A 25,634-nucleotide genomic window follows, 5' to 3' on the forward strand; every position below is an offset into this window, starting at 1 on the left:
GCTAGAGTTCTGCGCGCAACAGACCTTGGTAGGCTTAGAATCTTTGGTTTCTTCATCTCTGGAGATCCAGAGCTCGCCGATGAGTGGTGCTTGGGTGTTTCTGGCCCCGGTTGCAGTGTTGGTGAAACCAGTTGAGGAGCTCGAGTTGGCTGAGGTTGAAGATGACTCGGATAATTTTATGCATTCCGTGGAAGGTGAACTTTTCATCCCCGAGGCCTATGGTTTGAAGGAGTTTTCAATGGGGAGTGAGTTTCAGAAATTTCAGAATAATAAGATGGGTAATCCTATCCCATTAAATTATTATTTTCCGAATCAAGCATCAGATTGGGTTATACATAAAGCTAAAGAAATTCAACATGTTGTGGGAATTGAATGTGATGGGTATGAGGAGCAGTTTATAGCCTTGTTAACTACTATGGAAGCTGGACACCACCAAGATAAGAGGGGGTACACAAAGAAAAGTCGGGAATTAAAAAGATTGATGTGGTCGATGAACTCGGAAGCTAGTTCCAGCAGGAATAAGGCAAAAGGGAAGGGGTTGAATGTTCCCCAATGAAGCCCAAGATTGTATCTTGGAATGTCCGGGGTCTAAACGAGGTAGAGAAGCGTCTTCGGATTCGACGTCTACTCCGTGAGTGGTAAGCATACATAGTATGCTTACAAGAGACAAAGCTGAAAATGATTAGTAGGAGGATTATTCGGAGTTTATGGAGTAATATTTATGTGGACTCGGTATATTTGGCCTCTTCAGGAGCTTCGGGAGGAGTTGTGGTAATGTGGAATAGAAGGGTGGTAGTGAAAGTGGAGGAGTACATAGGGAGATATATGGTAGCTTATTCTTTTAAATGTGTGTCAGATGATTTCTTGTGGGCATTTGCAGGTGTGTATGGGCCTAACTTAGATGTCGATAGAAGTTTATTGTGGGATGAGCTTGCAGGGGTACAAAGTTGGTGGGAGCTCCTTTGGTGTATTGGGGGGATTTCAATGTGGTTCGTTTTCAGAGTGAAAGTCTAGGAAGCAGAAAATTGAGGCCAGCAAGCCTGGAGTTCTCATAGTGTATCTTTGATTTGAACTTGATAGATCTTCCACTAGCAGGGGGTCCAGCTACTTGGTCAAATAATCAGACTTGGTCCCGCTTGGATCGTTTTTTTATTTCTCCTGAGTTTGAAAGCCATTTTCCAAATGTATGGCAAAAGCGTTTGATTCGTATAACCTCGGACCATTGGCCTATTTTGCTGGATTGTGGAGGTATTCATAACAGCATAAAGTATTTTAAGTTCGAAAATATGTGGTTGAAGTCAGAAGGTTTTGTGGAAAGGGTCAAACTATGGTGGACTTCGTATCATTTTGAAGGTACACCCAGTTTCATTTTTGCAAACAAATTGAAAGCCTTAAAAAGGGATTTAAAGGAGTGGAATAAACAATCTTTTGGTATTGTGGAGGAGAACAAAAAGACCAAATTGATGGAAATTTAGTATTTAGAAAGACTGCAAGAAGGGAGGCCACTTAATGAGGAGGAACAAGCACAAAAAATTTTGTTGGTTGCTAATCTTGAAAGGATAATCTTACAGGAAGAAATCTCGTGGTGTCAAAAATCAAAAGCTCTTTGGTTGAAGGAAGGGGACCGGAGTACGAAGTTTTTCCATAGAATTGCAAACTCACATACAAGAAATAATAACATTGAAGTGCTGAGAATTGAGGGGGCCGAGAATAGAGAAGAAGAAGTTATTCAAGACCATGTGGTTGTTTTCTTTGAAAAACTTCTCACGGAGGAGGTGGGTTGGAGGCCTAGTTTAGATGGATTGGCTTTTGACACTATTGAACCAGGGGGTGTTACCAGATTGGAAATTACTTTTGAAGAAGAAGATGTATTTGAAGTGGTAAGAAAGATGGCAAAAGATAAGGCTCTCGGACCGGATGGTTTCTCTATGAGTTTTTTCCAAGCTGCTGGGAGGTGATTAAAACGGATCTTTTGAAGGTATTTCAAGAGTTCTTCTTGGTAGGAAAATTTGAGAAAAGTCTTAACACTATTTTTCTTGCATTAATCCCTAAAAAGGTAGGGGCCATTGAGATTACAGATTTTCGACCCATTAGTTTAGTGAATGGTGCTTATAAGATCATTGTAAAAGTGCTTGCCAATCGATTAAGTGGGATATTGGGGAAGATTGTTACTAAACCATAGAATGCTTTTGTTAAGGGTAGACAAATCCTTGATGCGGCTTTAATTGCCAATGAATGCTTTGATAGTAGATTGAAGGCTGGCAAATCAGGGATTATGTGCAAACTAGATATGAAAAAGGCGTATGATCATGTTAATTGGGATTTCCTTCTTTATTTACTAGATAGGTGTGGGTTTGGAGAGAGGTGGAGGTCTTGCATCAGATGGTGTATATTTACGGTACGGTTCTCGGTGTTGATTAATGGTAGTCCAGAGGGTTTCTTCCCAAGCTCTTATGGCTTGAGACAAGGGAATCCGTTATCTCCTTTACTTTTTGTCATTGTTATGGAGGCATTAAGTAGGATGATCTCAGCTTTAGTGACTAATGGTTCTATCAGTGGTTTCCAATTTCGATCACTGAGTAGGGGTAATAAAACTATTTCTCATTTGCTGTTTGTAGATGACACGCTTATCATGTGCGAGGTTGATCAAGCCCAGTTGAGGGCTGTGAAGGCACTGCTGCTGTGTTTTGAAGCAGTGTCTGGTTTAAAAGTGAATTATGATAAATTAAAGTTGGTACCGATTGGAAAAGTTCAGGATATAAGGGAGCTGGTTGTCATTTTGGGTTGTAAAAATAGCATCTCTACCTATGACTTATCTGGGATTGCCGTTGGGTATAGCACCGAGGTCTCGTATGATTTGGGATACAGTGATTGAAAAAGTAGAGAGGAGACTAGCAGGGTGGAAGAGAATGTATTTGTCAAAATGGGGTCGGACTACATTAATCAAAAGTACACTTTCTAACCTACCCACCTACTTTCTATCATTATTCCCTTTATCGGCAAGTATGGCGGGTCGACTTGAGAAGTTACAGAGAGATTTTCTGTGGGGGGGCTTAGGAGATGAGTTTAAATTCCACTTAGTTAAGTGGGAGATGGTATGTCGTCCTATCTCCAATGGCAGTTTGGGTGTCAGAAATTTGACGTTATTTAATCGGGTTTTACTTGGCAAATGATTGTGGCAATATACCAAGGAACCAGAGGCCTTATGGAAGACTGTGATCGAGAGCAAATATGGTGATCTACGGGAGGGGTGGTGTACCAGAGAAGTTAGAGGAGCATCTGGTATGGGGTTATGGAAACATATTAGAAGAGGATGGGAGGTTTTCCATCGATACACTAGATTGCACTTGGGGACAAGTTCCAAGATCAGATTTTGGAAGGATGCTTGGTGTAGTAACAGTGTTTTACTAGATCTGTTTCTGTCTTTTTTCTTGATTGCAAGCAACAAAGATGCCACAGTGGCGGAGGTTATGGAAGTCTCAGGTAGGAACATTCATTGGAACATCAATTTCAACCGAGCGGCACATGACTGGGAGATGGAGAGTTTTGTAGATTTTTATAGTCTCTTATATTCTGTTCGTCCAAATATCCAGCAGGAAGATGAGTTGTGGTGGCATCCTGCAGGGAAAAGGGGTGTTCTCTGTTCGCTCTTTCTATAAGGTTCTCACACAAGTTTTAGAGACACAGTTTCCCTGGAGAAAGTAATGGCATCATAAGGCTCCTCCCAAAGCCTCTTTCTTTGTGTGGACAGCGTTTTTGGGTAAGATCCTCACTACGGATAATCTAAGAAAGAGGAGGATAATTATTGCAGATTGGTGTTGTATGTGTAAAAGCGGGGGTGAGTCGGTAAATCATTTACTTTTACACTGTGAGATAGCCAAGACTATTTGGGACGAGGTGTTTAAAAGAATGGATATGGCGTGGGTTATGCCGGAAACAGTTTTGGATGTATTGGCGTGCTAGACTTCTATCCGCGGGGTGAGATAGATCAAAGTAGTGTGGAAGATAATCCTTATCTGTATTATGTGGTGTTTATGACAGGAACGCAATGAGATGACTTTTGAAGACAAAGAGAGATCTTTGGAGGAGCTAAAATTGTTATTTTTTACGACTCTTTGTACTTGAGTCATTGCTGTAGACTTAAATGGCATGGACCTTCATGAATTCCTAATTTCTAATATGCCTACATAATTAGGGCATTTTTCTTTGTATCTTGACACTTAGTGATTTAATAAAGTCTTGTTTTACTTATCAAAAAAAAATTATGGAATTTTTTTGGGTTAAAACTCCGCCAGAATCTCATGAGAGATTTGTCAATTTCCTTAAAGATAGATTTCGGAACTAGTTTACTCGACATCATATAAGTCGGAATGGAACTAGCAACAAATTTGATCAGAGTAGTTCTACCAGCTTGGGATAAGAGTTTCAACTTCCAACCAGAAAGTTTCTTTTGAATTTCCAGAAAGTTTCTTTTGAATTTTCTCTAGAATATCAATGTAGTTACTCCTATTTGGTCTTTCAAAGCTTAATGGGAGATCGAGATATTTGATTCTGGATTTAGAGGCTTTAAAGACCAGTATCTCTTTGATTGGTCTAACGATGGAAGTGGAAGAATTTCTACTAAATTGGATTGATGATTGGTGTTTGTTTATCTTTTGCCCAGGCCAAGAAGAATATTTATCAAGACACTTGAGGAGATAATTAGCATTATTCGTAGTTGCTCAAGTAAAGAGAATCAAATCATCCGCAAACAGGAGGTGAGTAATGGAGGGCCCTCTTTTACTAATGTTAATACCATGGATAGTGCCCGATTGTTTCTCTCTATTTATGAGTTGGGAAAGCACCTCACTATCTATAATAAACAAAATGGGTGAAACATGATCACCTTATCTCAAGCCTCTAAATGGATTGAAACACCTTATTGGCTCCCCATTGATAACCACTGAGAAAAATACTGTGGTTATGCACTCTTCTATCCACATGATCCATTTATGGTGGAATCTTAAGCATTTAAAAACAGACAATAAAAATTTACATTCCATGTAATCAAAGGCTTTCTCAATTTTAATGGCAATCAACCCTTTGTTACCTTTTTTCTTCTTAAGGTGATGGAAGATCTCTTAGGCTATTATGGTATTTTCTTGAATGACTTTGCCAGCAGATTGGTGAGGAGAGAAACTTGTAGAGGACTTTTTTGAGTCTGTTGGCCAGAATTTTGGCAATCATCTTATAACAAACATTGGTGAGGCTTATAGGTCTGTACTGATGCACAATACTAGCTGAGTCTATTTTTGGGATTAATACAGTGTGAGTTTGATTTAGCTTTGTTAGACCATGCCCGTTAGTAAAAAGTTTTTTATGGTCCTGATGAAATCATCCTTCACAATGTCCCAGTAGTGCTTGTTTAAAAAAAAAAAAAAAAAAAACAGAAAAGTCATCCAGGCCAGGTGCCTTGGGAGAGGGGGTTGGTTTAATAGTCGAAAGGATTTCCTCCTCATCAAGTATTATACAAGGGTAAATATGACAATCAAACCATCTTTCAGATTAAAGTAAAAAAGGGAACGCACTTCCTTTTCTTTGCAATTATACTATTGAGGAAAAGAAGAAAAATAATAACAATAATGATCAGTCGGACAGGTTGCTGAAATCTCACTTCCAGCAAAATTAAAAAATAACGGACAAAGTCATACCTTCAAGACAACAGGAATATATAAATGAATAAATAAATCATTTCAACATGCAGTTCTCAATAGCACAAACAATGCCACATGATTGACTGGATTAAGAGCGCAAAATTGCAAACACGTTACTGTTGATTTAAAATAATTTCCTGGCAGAGAATGGGCGACATATGTGATTCATTGTTCAAAACATTTAACAAAGCTGGCTCCTGAAAATGACTTTAAATGGTGAATGTGCCGAGCTGCATGGCTCAACTCAAAAACTGCAATCTCTCTTGTTCAAGAATTCTAATTAAATTACTTATATATATATAAAAAAAAAAAAAAAAGAATTCTAATTAAATGGCTCTGGTGGACTTTGTCCACTTCCTGATACTTGGTGACCTGAGAACCCCCTGTCTTGCCAGAAACCCGGCCGATAGAAACCATTTCCTCTTAGTCTGCTGTAGTCCTGGTCACTTCCCCTACCAAAACTCCGAGAGCTAAAACGTCCCCTTGGTGCCTCTGCTTGGTAGCTGACCCTACCCCTGCCCCTCCCTGTTCATAAAAATATACAGCTCTTTTCTGATAAGTAAACAATATACAATTAACTGATAATTTAGTTTGAAATAGTGTTTTGTTGAGACCAACATGGAACCGGTGATTATCCATGCTACAATAAACTTGCCTAAAACAAAGCTCAAATACTTCCAATGTCACCAAATCCATGCTACAGTATTCATTCTATCCACTTGGCAAACTTACCAATTCAGGTCAGACAAGATATTATAACCAAGAATCCCGATCAAAAAAAGATATTATAACCAAGAACCGTAATCAAGACATATCCACTATGAATACAAAAGGGCATACTGTTGTGGGCAAAACCAAAGCGGCAAACTTTTTCAAATGTGATTTTGTCATTTCACTTAAACATATCACAGGGTTGTTTGAAACACCATCACACCCCAACCCCCCTCCCAGAAAAAAAGAAAAGAAAAGTGAAGCCGACAATCCACCTCAGGTATCATCAAAATCTAAATCAACATTTATTTTTTTGTTTTAAAACATTTCTGGTCATTGGCTTATCGTCAAAGAATGTCATATTTAAGCAACAATTCATGATAGTATTTGGGGCCATTTCCTCAATGAAAAAAAATACACACTTGATCCCCGAGATGGAATATTGCTGTTTGGTCTCCGCTCTTCAATGTACACTTGTCGTCCAGCAATTTGAACAGAACCCGCCTACAGACAAAAATCAGAGTTGTTTTAATATACAAATCCAACAAAAACAAGAACATTCCTTTTATTTTTTTAAAAGCATTAAATTGCACAAGTGATGGAAATTCCCCAAAGAAACAAAGAATCTTAATTTTAAATTATAATATATCCAATTTTGGAAATTTAAGAGAGCTAAAAAACATATATATTTTTTTATTGGCACCGGGTGTCCAAGAACAAAGTCCCAACTAATCCCGGGTTTGCATAGGCCCTTGGCAAGGAGTTTCCCTCAAGTGCGCCTCAGGTAATTCAAGAGGAACTTCCCCCAGTTCAATGGCCTCTAGAAAATGTTTGCACATAAGAAGATTTGAACCTTAGGCCTGGAGGGAGCATGCCACCAATACCATGGCCTTTACCACTTGAGCCAACCCCTAGGGGTTAAACTAAATAACATATATAACTTCCAAAAGCTAATGCAAACTAGAGAACTGGAAAGACATCAACCAAGTTGAGAAAAATTCAGAAAGTATGCTCATTTCACAAAATAAGTTTAAAGTAATTGTCATCTATGGTATATAATTTCATAATAGCTTTTTTTTTGTCCAATTAAAATATAAGTTCATAATAACTAAAAGATTTATTATATCACAGATTCTCTAAACATATCCAGACCTTGATTGCGTTATGAACACCAATCATATCTTCAAATTCAACAAACGCATAGCAAACACCAACCTCCTGCACACAATAAGCATTTAGCTTCATATAAGTCTATGCTATAATGAAGTAGAACAGTTCAATAAGGTGCAAAGGACATGAACCTTGCGACTTCTAACGACCACACCCTCCTCACTGAGTCTACCAAAATTCTTGAATTCCTCCTCAATTTCAGAAGCAGATACAGTAGGTGGTAAGTTTCTCACATAAACAGACTTGATTTCGTCTGCAAGCATCCATACATAAAATCAAATAAAGGCTCCAAAACCCAACATAACCAACAAGTTTGAAGGCAATTACAAACATATGATATCTTATCCAATTTTGCAGGAAAGGAACTGCAAAACCCTAACAATCATAAGAAAGTGTATTCTCTTATAATTCAATGTAAATATCTAATAGAAGTAGTAGAAAGCACACCTTCATCTTCCATTGAGGGAACCTCCTCTGGCACCTCCGCTACAAACCTGTCAAATGTATTTGACACCACACTTGATTGCTGTGTGGTGGGCTGTGGAACATGATCCCACTCTGAATTAAGAGGTGCACTTTTTATAGAAGGCTGTGAAGCAACTGCTTGTGTAGGTTGTCCTCTAGCTACCCGTAACTTCCAAAACAAGCAAGCAGAAACAATCAGTCCCGTGTGGGAATGTATCTCCCACAATATGGATAATTGTTAGATTTAGTACGTACAATAGAAGCATAAGTGTGCTTTTGGGGCTCTCCAACAGGTTCCTCGACCATTGGAGGAAGTTGGTCTTGTACCGAATTCAATGTATTCTGAAGCCAACCATCTGACTCTTCCGCAAAATTGTTCTCCAAGATGCTCTCAGACTCGGGGACTTGCTGCAATCTCTGCTTTGCAAGACTATAATTCTCAACAATACCATTTTGTTTTACTTCAGTAGGAGCCACCAACTCCCTTGCTTGGATTTCTCCACCAAGCAAATAATTGGACACTGCAACCACCATCATTTTGATTTACTAAATTATTGAATGGAGGAAAACTTTAGTCTCTATACAACCGGAGAGTTACCAAAGATTATTCCCTACGGATATTGGTCGTGCATAAATACAGTTTCATGCTGAACTGTAGAGAGAAATTTAACAATTTCTGACCAAAAATTTTTTTTTTTTGGATAGGTAATCAAGAATTTCCTCTTTCCATGCAGAGATGGATGAGAAGTCCACCCCGACAAATTAAGTTGAGTAACCATTACCTGGATCTGAAACAGTAGCAGGAGCGTTTAATTTGGACTCGTATTTGCTCTGGGCTAATAACACTGCTGGATGATGGTGAATTGGATCATCATCAACAAAGTGAAAAATATCATTAAGCACAAAATAGCCCTTTTCCTGAGGTGCAAGGAAAAACATCTGCACAAATTTCCTCTTTCCACTAAAATCCTTAATTTTCACCGAGCCAGAAACCATCACAAGAACACCGCCATTCAAAGATTCCAGGGAATTTGCTGTCTTGATTTCAATTCCAGTATAACCGAGAGACATAACAAGTGAATGGATTTGCTGCCAAAAGAAGAAATAAATTAGGCAAGCTAAACAAGGAGATCTATTAATTGCACACTCATAAATGATTTTTAAAAAGTGAGTACCAGAGCAGTGATAATAAAATCATAAAAAAATAGCGCCTTAATAAGGAAAGATTATTAAATCAGCGCAACTAATATCAAGGGAAAACAACCATCAGCTACAAAGTAATGCAAAACTACCAGCATTTAATACCACAAATTCCACGAAAAGTCAGTACTAACTAATCAGTAATGGATCTATTTCAGTAATGAATGCACCAACATGAGCTATGAGTGCTACAGTTGAAGAAAGGCAAACAATAAGTTCTTTCAAAATTGACTGTTTGTCCCTCTGTTAACTGGATGTCTGGACCAAATTCAAGGGGAAAAAGGAATTTTTCCCTTGAATTACCCAACGTGCACTTGCAGGAAACTCCTTGTCGAGGACTTGTGCACCCCTGGGATTAGTTGGGGCAATATTCTCAAACAACCGGTGCCAATAAAAAAAAATTAAAAAAAGGGATGATATCAATGTTAACCTTGTATCATTGGATTTTTGTCATGTAACAGGTGAAGAAAGGGCATGAAATTATAATACCATTTTAGTAGCAGATACACTTCTGCAAGTTACAGATTTATTCCAAAAAGAAAAAAGAAACCCAACTAAAACATTCATCTCTGCACCCTAATGTGTTCTCAATGCAGTTGGCATATAAGATTTTCATTAATCTGTGGCAACCATGTAAAAAAAACTAATTCAAACGTAAAAGAATGCAACAAATTAGTCTAACGCATCACACAGCACATTGATTGAACATAGTCGCCATATCAATGTGCTCCCCAATAGCTAACAGATAGTTTGCAAGGAGTAGTTCATAAACCCTCACTCCCGCCAGCTTTCTTATAGTTCAAAGAAACAAATATCTCGCTTCCATGCTTTTGGGATGCTCAGCCAGGAACGTACACCACTGATGGAGCATATAACTTATCTTACAAGAATTAGAATTTTCCCAATAAGCAAAAGATATTATGCATATTTGCAAAACTATAGTCCACTCCACAGTCCCACGCTTCATCAACTTATTTCCTTTATTTATTTATTTTTCCATTTTCCGAACTGTATAGAGTTGAGACTTGGGGTTGATATCTAGCACCTAATATTCTAATGAACCACAAAGATTACCTAAGCCCACCACCGAGCTAGAAAAATGTATTACAATATAGCGAAAACTCCAAGCAGATACTGGAAATATTCGTTTATAGGAGGAAAAATCGCTAAGTAAGCCTAAAACTGAAAAAATAGAAATTCCTAATTTTTTGCTTGGAACCGTCCATATCAATAATTCAACACCAATTCCAACATAATTCAATCTAAAATGGGTAATAAAGGCAAAAACACAACATGAAATAAGAATGAAAGAAATGAACGAAAAGAAAACAAGAGGGCATACGAGCATTGCAGTGGCGGTCTCGCGTGTGTTTCCATTGATACGAAGCATGGTACTTTCCTCAGAGTAGAACTGGTATACAAAGTCCGGTTGCTGCTGCAAAACCTGGTAGTACTGCCCCACAAAGTAAGTCCCCACCTGACCCATTTACCATCGCCATTAGAAACAGAAACAGGCACACAAACACAAATACAGAGAGAGAGAGAGAGAGAGAGAGCTAGAGATAGCAGAGAGAGTAGGGACCTGTTGAGCAGTGACCGGAATGCTAAAGGGTGCGGCCATTTTCCGCAGCCCCCTAAAACCCTAAAAAGCGAGGGGAAAAAAAAAAAAGACAAAGAAAAAGCAGCTTCCGAATCAAAACCGTAGAAGAATGCCCAAGGCCCCCTCGCTCCTCCGAGATCTGAAACAGACACCGCCGCCGCCGTCAGCACCAAACAACACCTTACATATCATTCTAATACTCCCAAACAGAGTATGTATAGAAAACAATACTTGTGAATGCAAACAGAGAGATCTGAGAGGTGGTGATGCTTTATAGATAGAAAGGTCGAGAGAGAGATTTTGCGGAGGATTTTTCTCCACGGGTTGCGATTCTGCTGGGCTTTTGTTTTGTTCTTATGCGAATGTATCTATCCGTACGCAGTTCTCCTTTTTTCTTTTTATTTTTTATCTTTTTTGGTTCACTATTTTCCTGCGAGCTTAAAAATTAAATAAAGCAAAATTATGGAAGCTTTTGGGTTGACATTTCAGCTCTTACCTCACGAGAAATTGGACAGGTGTCATCAGATTGCAATATCATGAAATTTCTTTCTAGGTACATGCCAAAGTGTTCCATTATTTAGGTGGGCCATTGTCCTCATACATTTTTTCAATTTCATTCTTTTATTTTATTTTATTCTGGTATCTGAGATTAAAAGTTAATTATTATTTACATTACACGATGAGACATTGTGTGTCTGTAATGTGTTTTGAGTATCCAAAGCAGCCAAAATAATAATATGAATGATAGATTAATTAGGATAAATAAAATACAATCTTTTATATAATTTTATTTTAAATATGAACGGTTATAAATATAAAAATATTATACAAAATAAACTTACAAACTGATATGATCTCATAAAATCCGTTATATTTATTTTATAATAAAATTAACTTTACAATCTAACGTATCATATCAAGCTGCATTAATTTGTGAGTTTATTTTTATATAATTTTTTTGTGGTTAAAATATTTTTCATTTTATATAAGAGATAATCTTATAAAATAATTTTTAAAAAAATAACGTTACATTACATAGATATTTTTATTTTAAAACATAATAATTATATAACGAGAGAATCATTCCTCTTTCTTTTGTGTTTTTTCAACAAAATGAGATTAGGCATTGACCTTGACAGTCCAGCGGTGAAATGCATGAAGTGGTTGATATCCATGACGCCATGATTAGGCCTGCAATCTGTGTAGGTCTAGTGTCAAGGCCAACAACGGTAATTAGAGAGATTTGGACGTATTGTCTCTCAAATTTTTCATCATTATTTTCATGGAAGATTCAATCAGTCGAGCACCAATTTTCCCAGCAATCGTAGCCCACTTCATATTGGCATATGACTCTTGCACGACATCCTTAAAACTTTTCAAAGATCATTCAGTATTATTATTGTATTGTGTCTGCTTCATGCACAACAACATTAAACATCCACAATAATCACAGATATATTGATTTCCTTTTTGAATGAGACCCAGTTTTCCCACATAATAGTTATCTGCAAAGGCCTTACAGGAGTGTTCTTTTAGTTAGTTTCAACTTCTTGGAACTTGATTCCAAAGACATGTAAGAGGGTTTTGACCTGTGTTCAGAGCTCAAGATGATGATGGGTTGTTTCCTGCTGTGTTCGCTCATGAAAAGATTGGGGCAGATAAAGGAAATAAGTGAAGATTGGTACAACCTACCAAGTACTAGTAATATGATAAGTTCATTTTTTCGGCCAGGATAAGGAACTTTTATGCCTGTCTTAGGTACTGATTGCTTATAGCAGACGTTAATATACAGCATCAGACATGTATGATTCGTTAATCATGAGATTTCTTAGTGTTTGTTATTAGCAAAATCACGATGATTAGCATTAGTAAAGACAATCATTCAATTTTCACAATGACAGTTTCTGATAGCCAAATGGCATATCCTTTTTGTTGCTTAAGAGCCACTGAGTTGGGAAGCCTGCCTCATATTTATCCCCTGCTGTTCATGTTATGATCGTTTTCCTTGAGCCAGGCTTACACGCATTGCTCGCCCTTCTAGTTCCTGTAATGCCAAGAAATAATAAGGAGCAATTAGTAAGACCAAAATATTCATGTGCGATGTGTCTAAGAGATTCAGAAAAGAGGGAAGAGGAGATTACCACTCCATTAAGAGATTCAAGGGCAGTTTCCATCTCTGATTTTGTGGAGTAGCACACAAAACCATAACCACGTGACCTGCCTGTCTCCCCGTCATACAGAACCCTACCACCAACCACATTTCCATACTCCTGAAATGCTTGTGTCAAACTCTCAGAAGTGACTGACCAGGATAAATTCCCAACGAAAAGCTTGTGTTCAGTTTCTGGATATAGAGGATCTTTAGGTTTAGGTTTGTCTGAGAAGTTCACCCTCAAGGTTCGGCCCATATATTCCTGCCATAACCAAATTCTTCTAGAATTGAGGAAATGGAAAGAAGAAAGAAACAAAGAACTGAAACTACCAAATTACTTGTGCCTGTTATGCAGTCATCATAGAGTTGAGCTGAGATGAGTTGAGATGGTTTGTGAATAGTGGTGAGATTTATGACTTAAAATTTGTGAATAGTAGTGAACTCATCTCTAAATCCAAGCATGGCTTAATGATAATGATATGGGCATGCATAAAGAATTAGTTTCTTACCTTTCCATCCAGATTTTGAATAACTAAGTTACAGTCTTCAATACTACTCATTGTCACAAATGCAAATCCTCTGCTTCTCCCAGAATCCCTATCATAGAGCACCTATCACAATTTGATCAATAAGTAAGGAGTGTGAAACTCAATAGATAAGTATCCCGGTGATGGTGTGTTATCAAATATAATTGTATGCCAAAGAAAAAAGAGGAGAATCAGAACTTCAAATGTGAATTGAGAACCCCCAAAAGGCATTTGATTTTGCTGAAGACTTGCAGCATTAAATTTCCATTTTGATAAGGTTGAACTCCGAAAGGGAAATGCTTTGGCCACAAAGAAATTTCACAAAAGTAAAATCATAAACAGATGTGACTTAATGTGGTACGTCAGATTGTAAAATTACTTTTATTATGAAGTAGATCTAACTGATCACATCACACAAAGTCATGTGAACAGTTTCTGAATTTTCTTTTATAAAATCTTTTTGTGGGTGTAGCACTCATCACTCTGAAAATATCGTAAAATGAATTGATTAATAGAGAGAGCTATCCTTTTCCTATCCTCTTTGAATATTCATAAGAACTTCACTCATTTCACTTCACAACCAAAAGTATTGTAAATGTTAGCGGGACATTTGAATTGCAACAAGACAAAATAATCACGCTTTATTCAACAAATTATGGTGTTTATCATACAACCACCCTTCCTTGAGTTTTTTGGGATCTTGTACTGAACTTACTAATTAGTGTTGGGAATAACTGTAGATCTAAGACTAACTCGAAGTATAGTAGCGGAACTAAACGAAAGAAAAGATGACAATCACACAGAAAGAACACCAAGAATTAAGTGGTTCGACTCAAAATGAGCCTACGTCCACTGGTGGGGTCGGTATCGAAAATTCCACTATCAACAGAGATGGAGTACAGATGAATACAACAAAAACTTCACAAGGAAGTTATCTCTCAAAACTCACTCTATAACTTCTCTCTCAAGAAAACACTAAAAACAAGACAAAAAGTGATTTTCTGAAGTTATCTAAGAAGTGGGCGCCGTTTGGTATTTATAGGAACAGAAATGTTCACTTCTGTGAACATTGGCTCGAGCGAACACTCGAGCGAGTGTCGAGCGAACGTAGGTTTTCTGTACTTCGCTCGAGCTAACACTCGAGCGAGGGTCGAGCGAAGCTCTTGAAACTCTCTGACTTGAACTCGCTCGAGCTGGATGCGAGCGAGGGTCGAGCGAAACTCTCGAAACTCTCTGACTTGAAATTGCTCGAGCTGAATCTTGAGCGATGCTTGAGCGAGACTCTCTGTCTGACTTCGCTCGAGCCAAGTTTCACTTCGCTCGAGCGAACCTACGACACATGCACTGTTCCATCTTATTCAAGCCACCTCATAACAATTAGCAAGATCCAAATTCACCTGACTCACAGTATCTCACTCGCACATTACTAATCAAGATCAGGGAACCCATTACATTTACAAACTAGTTGTTGGCCTCCCAAACATCACACATGCCACTAGAGTAATAGCACTTGTTCGAGACTACATTCCTTAATAAATTGCCACAGCAACACAGCATCTATTTCGCGTTTTCAAATGTCTCATTAAGATTGCTCAAGCATGGCTAATCAAGCAATCAAACTAGATGTTCACACTGGGGAATTGTCTGATTAGGGGTTAGTGAATGAGAAAAGCTTGTTACCAAATCCAATTCCAATACATTAATTAATGGATAGAGATGTTCAACATATGTTTTGTCTGTTTTCTCTTAATCATGTAGGTGCTCCTAACTTTCGTCAGTAACTTTAGGAGCTTGGTTTTAGGATTTTGGTTGTAATCCATGCTCCCTTTGTATAAGATATTCCTCCGTCATAAGGGAGGATTACCAGTTTTAAGAAACACACAAACACTACTTCCTATGCAGATGCAAAAACTAAGCTAGCCATATTCATCAACGAATAATTAATGTTGTCTTAATAAGGAAAGGAACCAAAAAAAAAAAAAAAACGAACAGAAGAAATAAAAAACCCAACTGCCAATTATGCCTAGTATGAAGATCTGTTTCCTGATCTTCCCATGCAGTCCAGGTCGAACCTCATAACTTACCCAGCCATCATTAATAACAATCTAACCAGTGCAAACAATAAAGAAGAGAAAAGAAAAAAGGAACAGCTTGCCGAAGAAAACAGTGCATGCTACTAGTTACCTCAATCAGCTCTGGGCTTCGAAAGTCCTGAATTATGCCAGCAAGCTGAGCACTGTCCACGCTGTAAGGCAGATTCCCGAAGTAAAGCTTAGTGTTCACGGCACTCTCGGCCTCTCCATCCAACAGTACTTCCTCTCCTCCCTTATCATCTTGATGATCCTCAACCAACGTCCCCGCGTCCAACTCAGCCGTCACTGCCACCTCTTCCTGGGCAACAGCAGTGGATATCCTCAGGAGCCGCCACTTGCTGGAGATGGCACTAAGTGAAAGCTGTTCGATCCTGGAAGAAAGAGATGTCGATGCTAACATGCGGGTTGATGAAATTCTAAGGAGAGGGACGTCGGATGGGCATTGCTTGGAGCGGATACATTTGAGGGTGTGGATGGATGGAGAGAAAGATGAGCCAACAGCCGCGGCTGCAGTGGCTGCCATGGCTGCCATGGCTCAGGAACTCGATTCTAGTGGTCGTGGTGGCGGTGGTTTTCTTATATTATGGTGGTTGGAGGAGCGGAAAGTTTGGTTATGTGCGAGAAAAGGAGGGAGGGATGAGGAGTGTGTAAAGCTCCGCAAGCTATCTAAGCTGATGTGGGAAGATTGTGTCCAGTGACACACTCTGGGGGATGGATAAGGTGAGTCCAAAATAGATCAGACTGGTGTATATAATGGATGGGTTTTTCTGTCAGGGTCTTGCTCACTTCTTCTGCTGTCTAGCCGCCATTAATTTCTTTCAATTTTGGTGGAAAATAATAACGACCAGCTAAGGTGATGAATTGAGATTAAATTTTTTTAGATTAAAATTAAAAATTAAATAAAATATTATTAAAATATATATTTTTAATATTATTTTTATTTTAAAATTTAAAAAAGTTAAATTATTTATTTTATTTATATAAAAATTTAAAAAATATATAATGATGAGATGAGTTGAGAAGTTTTTTGATAAATAAAAAGTTAAATTTTATTTACATCCATGTCACATATTAAGTAGATAATAAATTGACACAGGCACATATATACTATTTAAGGAAACTAAAAGTCTAAAACTATGACAAGCCAACAAGAAATAAAAAAAAAAAAAAAATCGAATGTAGTGAGTAATATTACGTATAATTGCTTTTAAAAAGAATAGAATTTACTATTAAAAAATTAAATTTTTTTTATATGAATCTCGTATTTATTCATTTTTTTTTAAAGAGATTGCGCGGCACTTGCTTAGAGCATCCCCATCTCATTCTGCAAATCACTATTATCTCTAAATTATAGGGAAAAATTTAGGAAAAAGCTCAAAAACCATCTCTCATCCTATTCCCTATTTTAAGATTTTGATTTATGAAATGAACAGTGATTCTCTAAATATAGGGAACCACTATTCATCCCCTAAATAATTTTTTATTAATATTTTATTCAAATACATAAAATAAATTCTTTTTTCAATCAACTACATTTTCTCTTATACTCATATTTATTATACTTTTAAATAATATTTTTAAAAATAATTTAAATATTTACTAAAATATAAAAATATTAATTTTAAAAATATTATTAAACCCTTAAAAAAATAATTTAAATTTTTGTTTAAAATATTCACTATAATAATAGTTCAAAACATAAGAAAAAATATTAAGTAGTTAAGTTTGAAAATGGAAGTGAGAGAAAAAAGTAATAAAGAAATAATAGAAGAATATTATTTTAATAGAATAGAGAAATGATAGGGAATGGGATGTAGAAAGTTTTTTAAAAATGAGTAAAATTTAGGATAAAATTATAGGGAGTGTCCTTTTTAACTAAAATTTAAGGAAAAATTTAAAGAATCAGATGTGAATGCTCTTATCCTACGACTACAAATATCATTTTTCTCGCACTGACGAGACTTTGACCCGAAAGACTTTCATTGCTCCATTTGGATAATGAAAATGTTTCATCTCATCTCATTTTATCTCATTTTATTTTTATAATTTTTATAAATTTTAATATAAAATATAATAAATAATTTAATTTTTTAAATTTTTTTAGATTCTATTATTTAAACACTCCATTAAATTAACATTTTGCATAATCCAACGACCATGCTCTCATCCACTATCCAAACCGGACAAGATAAAGGTCAACGTATTGCCTAAAAAACCCATGAACCCACCGACGGAGGCGGATCCATGCATTTACGCTTAACAGTCGTTTCTGCTGCAGTTTACTTCCCTCACGTTTGATCGTTGAAACTGATGGAGTATGTTCCTCTTCTGTTTCTTCTCTCGCGCCACACAAGCCCTCAAAGTCACCCAAAATCCCTCTCTAAACCTCGCCAAAACACACTGTCTCGCAAACCCAGAATTATTTACACAAAACCGTGCCAAGGCAATGATCCCCAACCTAAAGCCTCTCAACTCCAAGATCTCGAGCTACGTAAAAAATGGCCTCGTCGAAGAAGCTCGGAAACTGTTCGATAAAATGCCTCAGAAAAACACGGTCACATGGAACGCGATGATTCGTGGGCACTTTTTAGATGGGAATTCTTGTGAAGCTCTCCAATTATTCTATAGAATGCCTGACAGGGATATTGTTTCGTATAATACGGTGATTGCTGGGTTGATGCAGTGTGGGGATGTGGATGGTGCAAGGTACGTTTTTGATGGGATGCCATCCAGAGATGTTGTGACTTGGAATTCGATGGTTGCAGGGTATATTCGTAACGGAATGATAGACACAGCACTACGTTTATTTGATGGGATGCCGTTGAAAGATGTGATTTCATGGAACTTGATTGTCGGGGGGCTGGTGAATTGTGGGGATTTGGCTTTAGCAGAAGAGTATTTTGGACAATCAAGTGCTCAGGATGTTGTGTCTTGGACTATAATGATTTCGGGGCTTTCTAAGTCAGGACGGATCGTTGAAGCTTGTAAGCTCTTTGAAAACATGCCCACTAGGGATGTTCGAGCTTGTAATGCAATGATGGTTGGGTATATAGAAAATGGCCATATTGAAACTGCGAAAGATTTGTTTCGGAAAATGCCTGAGCGGGATTTTGAGTCTTGGAATGAATTGGTAAGTGGGTTGGTCAGGAGCAAAAAGGCTAATGATGCTATAAGGCTTTTCATGGAGATGCCACAAAAATGTCAGAAAACGTGGAACTCAATCCTATTGGAATTGATAAGAAATGGGCTCATCAAAGAAGCTCATGCATTTCTTGAGAAATCCCCATACAGTGACGTTGTGTCATGGACGAATTTGCTTGTTGGATATTTTGGATTAGGTGAGGTTGCGGGTGCAATTAAGATTTTTGATCTGATGCCAACCCGAGATACAACTGCATGGAATGCCACAGTTTTCGGATTAGGAGAAAATGGTCAAGGTGAGGAAGGTTTAAAGCTTTTCATTAGAATGAAAGAATCAGGTCCATCCCTGGACAAGGCTACATTCACTAGTGTTTTGACAATATGTTCTGACTTGCCGACCTTACACTTTGGAAAACAAACTCATGCAGATGTTATAAGAGCTGGTTTTAATAGTTACATTGAAGTTTCCAATGCAATGGTTACCATGTACGCGAGATGTGGAAACATGCATTCTGCTCTACTAGAATTTTCTTCCATGCCAAGCCATGATGTTATTTCTTGGAATTCTCTAATCTGTGGTTATGCTCATCATGGCAATGGCACAAAGGCCCTAGAGATGTTTGAAAGAATGAGATTAACTGATGTTATGCCCAATCATATAACCTTTGTCGGTGTTCTATCTGCGTGTAGCCATGCAGGGTTGGTAGACCAAGGTAAGTACTACTTTGATTTCATGAAATCCAAGTGTTCTCTTCAGCCAACAAGTGAGCATTACACATGTATCATGGATTTGTTGGGGAGGTTTGGACTAATAGATGAGGCGATGACTTTTTTAGATCAAATGAGAGCAGATGGAGTTGAAGTTCCTGTAAGTGTTTGGGGAGCACTGCTAGGAGCCTGTAGAATTTACAAGAACATTGAGGTGGGCAACATTGCTGGCGAGAGGATTTTGGAAGTAGACCCTTGTAATTCTGGTGTTTATTTGATTTTGGTTGAATTGTTATTGAGCGGTGGAAGGAGAGAAGATGCCGGTAGAATTCTGGCCCGGATGAAAGAGAAGGGAGTCAAGAAGCAACCGGGGTGTAGTTGGATTGAGGTAAACAACAGCGCACGTATATTTCTTTCAGGAGATAGTTCGCACCCTGATTTTTGTAGAATCTGTTGTATTTTAGACTTGATATACATGGAAATGGAGATTAAATCATAAAATCAGATGCTGCTTAATTTCCACAAATACAAGTTGCATTAAATGGACATTACAGGTGACATTCTCTTTTTCACGCACGATTTATGTACTAAATTGTTCAAATCCATGACTTAGAAACAAAAAACGAGTGGATACGAGTAAAAGGGATAATGAGGACTTGATAATTATGGATCTTAGTTGCTGCCTTTGTGGATTGGAGTTGCCAATAAGAGCATATATCAAATAGTCCTTCCCTGCAGGAGAAGTGGGAAATATTGGGTTGATATACTCATATTGACACATTGAAATGCAGATGGGAATCACGACTCGCTATTTTTTAACCGGTCAACAGATCGATAGAGAGCATGCATTTCTTAACCAGTCAACAGATCGATAGAAAGCATGCAAAGGTGTAGGCAGGCGTACCAACAGAGATGGAAATATGCCTACTAAGAATGTTCAAGCAGATCGCCATTCTTAAAATTCTGGGATATAATATTGAGGATGTGTAACAAGAGCAGCGGTATGAGGCATTGTTGTCCATAATCTAACAAAAGAGACTGGTGACAAAAGATTTGCATTTACCCAGATATTAATTAAGTCCATCTACTGTGTGCTTGCATTTACCAAAGGTTTGAATTGCCAATCCCAGTAAATTAAACAAGAGCAATCCCACATGGACAGAAGATCCCATTTTTGACACGTCTATGAACGGATTAATGAGCATCAGCACTAACTTGTTGGTAAAATCTAATGGCGTTTGTCATCCAAAATTAAGTTACTCTAATGAACATTTCGTAGGATTATCTAGAAAATTACAAACGTGGAAGACACCTTCTATATTATGTCTGATATAATAGAATAAACAGAGAACAATGTTCTTCATTTCATTGATGGTAATGGACCAATACAGTGTAGAATTTATAGGAAAATAAGAGGCTTAGAATATTATGGCAATACATCAAGCACCTGTAGTGCACTGGCATTCTAGAACAAACTATGGCAGAGACCGTTACAACAGAATCCTCACTACAATACAAAAAACAAATCACACATCTTTTATTTTCAGAATTAGACACAATTTCGAGTCTGGTAGTAGTTGGTGAGCTGGAGATAATTTCTTGTTTGTGCTGACTCAGCTGTGTTCCACGATGTGAAGACACTAAGCTAGAAGTGACTGTACTGCATCCGCTAATATCCTCCCGCGAGTCCAAAATGGGAACCAGTGTGAGACTCGAACATAGAAACAGAAAGCGAGTGGATACTAGTGGTTTTGTAAAGACTTTGGCAATTTAATCTTTGGATGAGATAAATGCAACATTCAGAGTTTTGGAGGAAACACAATCACGCACAAAATGGAAATCAATTTCCACGTGCTTTGTGCGAGAATGCATAACAAGGTTTACTGAGAGATAGGTTGCTCCCAAGTTATCGCATCACAAGGTTGGAGGCTTTGGCAGAAATACATCGAGTTCTTCGAGAAGTGATTGAAACCAGAGGAGCTCAGCTGCTGTGTTGGCCAATGCTTTGTATTCCGCCTCTGTACTCGAGCTTGCAATAGTGCTTTGTTTCTTGGATACCCATGAAACAAGATTAGGACAAAAAAAGATACAAAAGCCTCCCGTTGAACGTCGATCATCTGGACATCCTGCCCAGTCGGCGTCAGTGAAAGCATGAAGTGAATTATCAGAGAATGACTTAAAATGAAGAACAAGATGAGCTATGTGTTTTAGATAGTGCAGTATTCTCTTCACGGCTTGCCAATGAGGAACTTTCAGAGTGTGCATGAATTGGCACACTTTGTTAACTGCATAAGCTACACCCAAACACGTGAGTGACATGTATTGGAGGCTACCCACAGTGCTTCGATAAAGGGTTGGGCCTTCAAAAACAGGACCATCTATAAGTGTCAATTTAACTGAGCCAACTATAGGAGAAGTTACGGGCTTGACAAAGCCCATGTTGGTTTTCTTTAGAAGATCACATATGTATTTGGTTTGAGAGAGATGAAGACCTGTGGCAAGTTTATGAATTTCAAGTCCAAGAAAAAATTTGAATGGCCCAAGATCTTTTACAGGGAAAGTGTTGTTGAGAGCTTGCAAAATACATCTAATAGCCTCAGGATCAGAACCAATAAGGATGATATCATCCACGTACACTAGAAAAACTAGTGTAATAGAAGCATGGTGATAGATGAAAAGAGAAGAATCAAACAATGAAGGATTAAAACCAAGTTCCAGCAACCGGTTGCTCAACTTAGAAAACCAAGCCCGTGGGGCTTGTTTTAATCCATATATAGCTTTGTTCAACTAACACATATGGTGAGGAAAATTGGGATTTATGAAGCCAGGGGGTTGGGACATGTAAACCTGTTCATGGAGGTCACCATGCAAGAATGCGTTGCTGATAACAAACTGTCGAAGTGACCAATTCTTAGTGACAACAATTGAAAGGATGGTGCGAATTGTTGTGGGCTTCACAACTAGATTGAAGGTCTCAAAATAGTCCACTCCAACTTGTTGGTGGAAGCCTTTGGCCATCAAGCGAGCTTTTCAGCCTTCAATAGTGCCATCCAAGAGATGCTTGGTCCTAAAAATCCATCGACAGCCAACTAAATTAGTAGTATCAGAAACTGGAACAAGTGTCCAAGTGTTTGTTTGGAGAAGGGCTTGGATTTCATTGGCCATGGTTGTACGTCATTCTTGGTGTTTAACAACTTGGGTGTAACAGGTGGGTTCTTCAGGAACAATGGTGGTAATTGTCAAAAAACTGCGAGGTGGTGACCAAAGTGTTGTACCATCTTTATATTGGTGAGGCTATAAGGAATTTGTTTTTGAACGAGTGAGTATCAAGGATCTAGAGGATGAGGATGCATGCTGAAGAGGAGAGGGAGGTGCAGAGGAAGAAGACGAAACTGGAGAAACTGGACTTGGGTCTGAAACGGGACGTGGGTCTGAAACGAGAGAGTTTGATGTGTCACGTAAGGGAGATGGATTAATGGGCCTGGCCAGAGAGATATTGTGGGTTGGAGCAAATGTGGGATGTGGGCCTAAAATAGAGGGAAGGGAAAAGTGTGTTGATTCGGAGGCTGGAGTAAATTGTGCAAGAGGAAACATGTTTTCATCAAACACTACATCTCATGAGTGTAGGTACGTTCAGTAGGCAGATGAAAACATCGATATCCTTTGTGAGATTCACTATAGCCAAGAAAAGGCATTGTATGGGTCGGAGATCAAGCTTGTAGCGATTGTAAGGCCTGAGATGAGGCCAACATACAGTACCAAATACTTTGAGAAAAGTGTAGTATGGTGGTTTGTGAAATAATTTTTCATAAGGAGAAATGTTATGTAAAACTGGAGAAGAAAGTCTATTAATAAGAAAAATGGTTATGTGAAAAGCATCAGCCCAATGGAGTTGTGGTAAGGATGCATGAGCAAAAAGGCAAGGCCCGTTTCGACAATATGTCGGTACTTCCTTTCTACAGTACCATTTTATTGATGCGTATGAGGACAAGTTATTCGATGCAAAATGCCTTGCGACTGCAAAAAATTGTGTAAATGACGATATTTACCACCCCAATCGCTTTGGATTGAAATTATTTTGGAATTAAAGAGACACTCAACATATGTTTGAAATTTCATGAAAATTGACATAACATCAGGTTTTTGCACTAGAGGGTACCACCAAGTGTACCGAGTGAAATCATCCAAAAAGGATACATAATACTTAAAACCTTCACGTGAAAGAACAGGGGCTGGACCCCATACATCTGAGTAAACTAATTGTAAAGGTTTTGTAGAATGCTGATGAGATGATTTAAAGGGTAACTGAATGCTTTTGGCTACTCTACATGCTGAACAAATTGGAGGAGAAGCTTGAATTGAAACTGGAAATTGGTGAGCTGAGATGATGTGAGACACGAGTTGAAGAGATGGATGACCGAGACGTGAGTGCCACTGTGAAGTAATTGTACGCTCACCAACAAAAGGCCTGAGATGTAGATGAAGAAGTAGAGAGCTAGGAAAAGGAGTAGAGTCCATTATGTATGGGGCCATGAAGGAGTGGAGTTCCCGTCTTTGCATCCTTCACAAGAAAATGAGAATTATGAAATTCAAAAATAACATAATTATCAAGATAGAATTTTTAAACAGAGATTAAGTTTTTAGTTATGGAATGAACATGTAAAAGATTTTTAAGAATAAAAGAATGAGAGGAAGTGGAAAACTTAGAGTCACCAATATTTGAAATAAGTAGTTCACTGTCATCACCAATTTTTATTTGTTCATTACCACCTTAAGGTCCTAAAGTGATGTTGAAATTGGCAAGGTCATATGTGATATGGTTGGTTGTTGCAGTATCTGGGTACCACGACTGATCAGGTGAAGGCATGGAACTGTTGTGATTAGCTATGAGGGAACGAGGAGGATCACTTTGGTAAGCATGGTCAAAGTGATAATAACATTTCAAAGCAACATGACCAACTTTGCCACGTATTTGGCAGGTTGATTTTGAGTGAGGAAATGAAGGAGATTGGGAATATGGTAGATGTGTATGGGAGTTGGAAGAGGGTAAGAAGCCACGACCTCTTCCACAACCGCGATAGCTACCACGATTATTGCCATGGTAGGTACCTTGGCCACGAAAATGAGAGGCAGTGGTCATGTTAGCCGAAAGGTTGGTATTCATGGGAAGATGATTGGAGTGTGCCAAACGACTTTAATGAGTAAGAAGTAGACTATATATTTCTTCAGGAGCCATAGGCTCAACTCTTACTGTCACAGAAGTGACAAGAGCATCATAATCACTGCTAAGACCAGCAAGTAAATAAGAAGTGAACTCAGCTGGAGCTAATGGTGTGCTAGCAGCACCCATGGTATCAGATAGATGTTTAAGTTTGCAAAAATAATCTAAAACAGAGCTAGCACCCTTGGAAATGGTGCCTAACTGATAACGCAGCTGAGTTACTCGAGCATGAGATTGAGACGTAAATAATTTTGCAAGAGCAGACCAAACTTCCTAAGAAGTGGAATAACCAACAACTTGGGCTATGAGATTATCCGAAAGTGAGGAGATGAGAGCACTAAGGATCATTTGGTCAATTTGGGTCCAAGTCAAGAAGGTTGGTTTGATCGTAGTGGTATCAGTAAGAAAGCGAGAAGGAGGAGGATTTGAACCATCTACGAAGTGAAAAAGACATTGGCCCCGAAAATAAGGTACCATCTGGGCATGCCATAGAAGAAAATTTTCATGGGTGAGCTTGACAGTGACAATGTGAGAAAAATGGGGGAGAGGATAAGAAGGTGGTGGATTTTGTTTAGACGTTTTGTCCGCCATTTGAGAAAAAAAAAAAAAAAGACGTTGGTCTTTAGAATGGCTCTGATGCCATGATTGAATAGAATAAACAGAGAATAATGTTTTTCATTTCATTGATGGTAATGGACATTGCTGTGTAGAATTGATAGGAAAATAAGAGGCCTAGAATATTGTGGCAATACATCAAGCACTTATAGTGCGCTAGCATTCTAGAACAAACTATGGCAGAGACCGTTACAACAGAATTCTCACTACAATACAAAAAACAAATCACACATTTTTATTTTCAGAATTGGACACAATTTCAAGTTTGGTAGTAGTTAGTGAGCTGGAGATAATTTTTTGTTTGTGCTGGCTCTGCTGTGTTCCACGATGTGAAGACG

At 38.1% G+C, this 25,634-nt stretch overlaps 4 protein-coding genes and 1 long non-coding RNA gene across 5 annotated transcripts; 1 reads left to right on the top strand and 4 right to left on the bottom strand.

Moving 5' to 3' along the window:
- Nucleotides 1-5,857: 5,857 nt before the first annotated feature.
- LOC108990564 (nuclear transport factor 2-like) lies at nucleotides 5,858-11,203 on the bottom strand. Its single transcript, XM_018964562.2, has 9 exons — nucleotides 10,822-11,203; nucleotides 10,582-10,716; nucleotides 8,822-9,128; nucleotides 8,295-8,560; nucleotides 8,022-8,208; nucleotides 7,706-7,827; nucleotides 7,557-7,622; nucleotides 6,827-6,908; nucleotides 5,858-6,218 (listed from the first exon to the last, which is right to left on the bottom strand). The coding sequence occupies exons 1-9, from the start codon at nucleotides 10,858-10,860 to the stop codon at nucleotides 6,016-6,018; spliced, it is 1,407 nt and encodes a 468-aa protein (XP_018820107.1). The 5' UTR covers nucleotides 10,861-11,203; the 3' UTR covers nucleotides 5,858-6,015.
- A 1,417-nt stretch (nucleotides 11,204-12,620) lies between these two features.
- LOC108990562 (28 kDa ribonucleoprotein, chloroplastic-like) lies at nucleotides 12,621-16,330 on the bottom strand. The gene is made up of 4 exons (XM_018964561.2): nucleotides 15,703-16,330; nucleotides 13,501-13,602; nucleotides 12,981-13,253; nucleotides 12,621-12,883 (listed from the first exon to the last, which is right to left on the bottom strand). The coding sequence occupies exons 1-4, from the start codon at nucleotides 16,141-16,143 to the stop codon at nucleotides 12,830-12,832; spliced, it is 870 nt and encodes a 289-aa protein (XP_018820106.1). The 5' UTR covers nucleotides 16,144-16,330; the 3' UTR covers nucleotides 12,621-12,829.
- Nucleotides 13,610-15,696, bottom strand: LOC108990563. Its single transcript, XR_001996012.2, has 3 exons — nucleotides 14,894-15,696; nucleotides 14,577-14,578; nucleotides 13,610-14,232 (listed from the first exon to the last, which is right to left on the bottom strand). It is a non-coding gene; the product is annotated as an uncharacterized LOC108990563 (long non-coding RNA).
- Nucleotides 16,331-17,837: 1,507 nt separating the features above from the next.
- Nucleotides 17,838-19,964, top strand: LOC108990553 (pentatricopeptide repeat-containing protein At4g02750-like). Its single transcript, XM_018964553.2, has one exon. The coding sequence runs from the start codon at nucleotides 17,929-17,931 to the stop codon at nucleotides 19,957-19,959; it is 2,031 nt and encodes a 676-aa protein (XP_018820098.1). The 5' UTR covers nucleotides 17,838-17,928; the 3' UTR covers nucleotides 19,960-19,964.
- Nucleotides 19,965-21,374: 1,410 nt separating this feature from the next.
- On the bottom strand, nucleotides 21,375-21,899 carry LOC118348943 (uncharacterized mitochondrial protein AtMg00810-like). Its single transcript, XM_035691536.1, has one exon. The coding sequence runs from the start codon at nucleotides 21,897-21,899 to the stop codon at nucleotides 21,375-21,377; it is 525 nt and encodes a 174-aa protein (XP_035547429.1).
- Nucleotides 21,900-25,634: the final 3,735 nt, after the last annotated feature.

This window comes from Juglans regia, chromosome 7 (genome assembly GCF_001411555.2).
Source record: "Juglans regia cultivar Chandler chromosome 7, Walnut 2.0, whole genome shotgun sequence".
NCBI lineage: Eukaryota > Viridiplantae > Streptophyta > Magnoliopsida > Fagales > Juglandaceae > Juglans > Juglans regia.

Excerpts from the sequence above, each read along its gene's own strand:
- LOC108990564 (XM_018964562.2), bottom strand. The coding sequence starts at position 10,860 with ATGGCCGCACCCTTTAGCATTCCGGTCACTGCTCAACAG. Across the intron at positions 8,561-8,821 it reads TGCTACTGTTTCAGATCCAG|TGTCCAATTATTTGCTTGGT; the intron begins GTAATGGTTACT and ends TGGTGGTTGCAG. Across the intron at positions 7,623-7,705 it reads TGGTCGTTAGAAGTCGCAAG|GAGGTTGGTGTTTGCTATGC; the intron begins GTTCATGTCCTT and ends TATTGTGTGCAG.
- LOC118348943 (XM_035691536.1), bottom strand. The coding sequence starts at position 21,899 with ATGGGCTTTGTCAAGCCCGTAACTTCTCCTATAGTTGGCTCAGTTAAA.
- LOC108990553 (XM_018964553.2), top strand. The coding sequence starts at position 17,929 with ATGTTCCTCTTCTGTTTCTTCTCTCGCGCCACACAAGCCCTCAAAGTC.
- LOC108990562 (XM_018964561.2), bottom strand. The coding sequence starts at position 16,143 with ATGGCAGCCATGGCAGCCACTGCAGCCGCGGCTGTTGGCTCATCTTTC. Across the intron at positions 13,254-13,500 it reads TTCAAAATCTGGATGGAAAG|GAATATATGGGCCGAACCTT; the intron begins GTAAGAAACTAA and ends TGGTTATGGCAG. Across the intron at positions 12,884-12,980 it reads TTGAATCTCTTAATGGAGTG|GAACTAGAAGGGCGAGCAAT; the intron begins GTAATCTCCTCT and ends TTGGCATTACAG.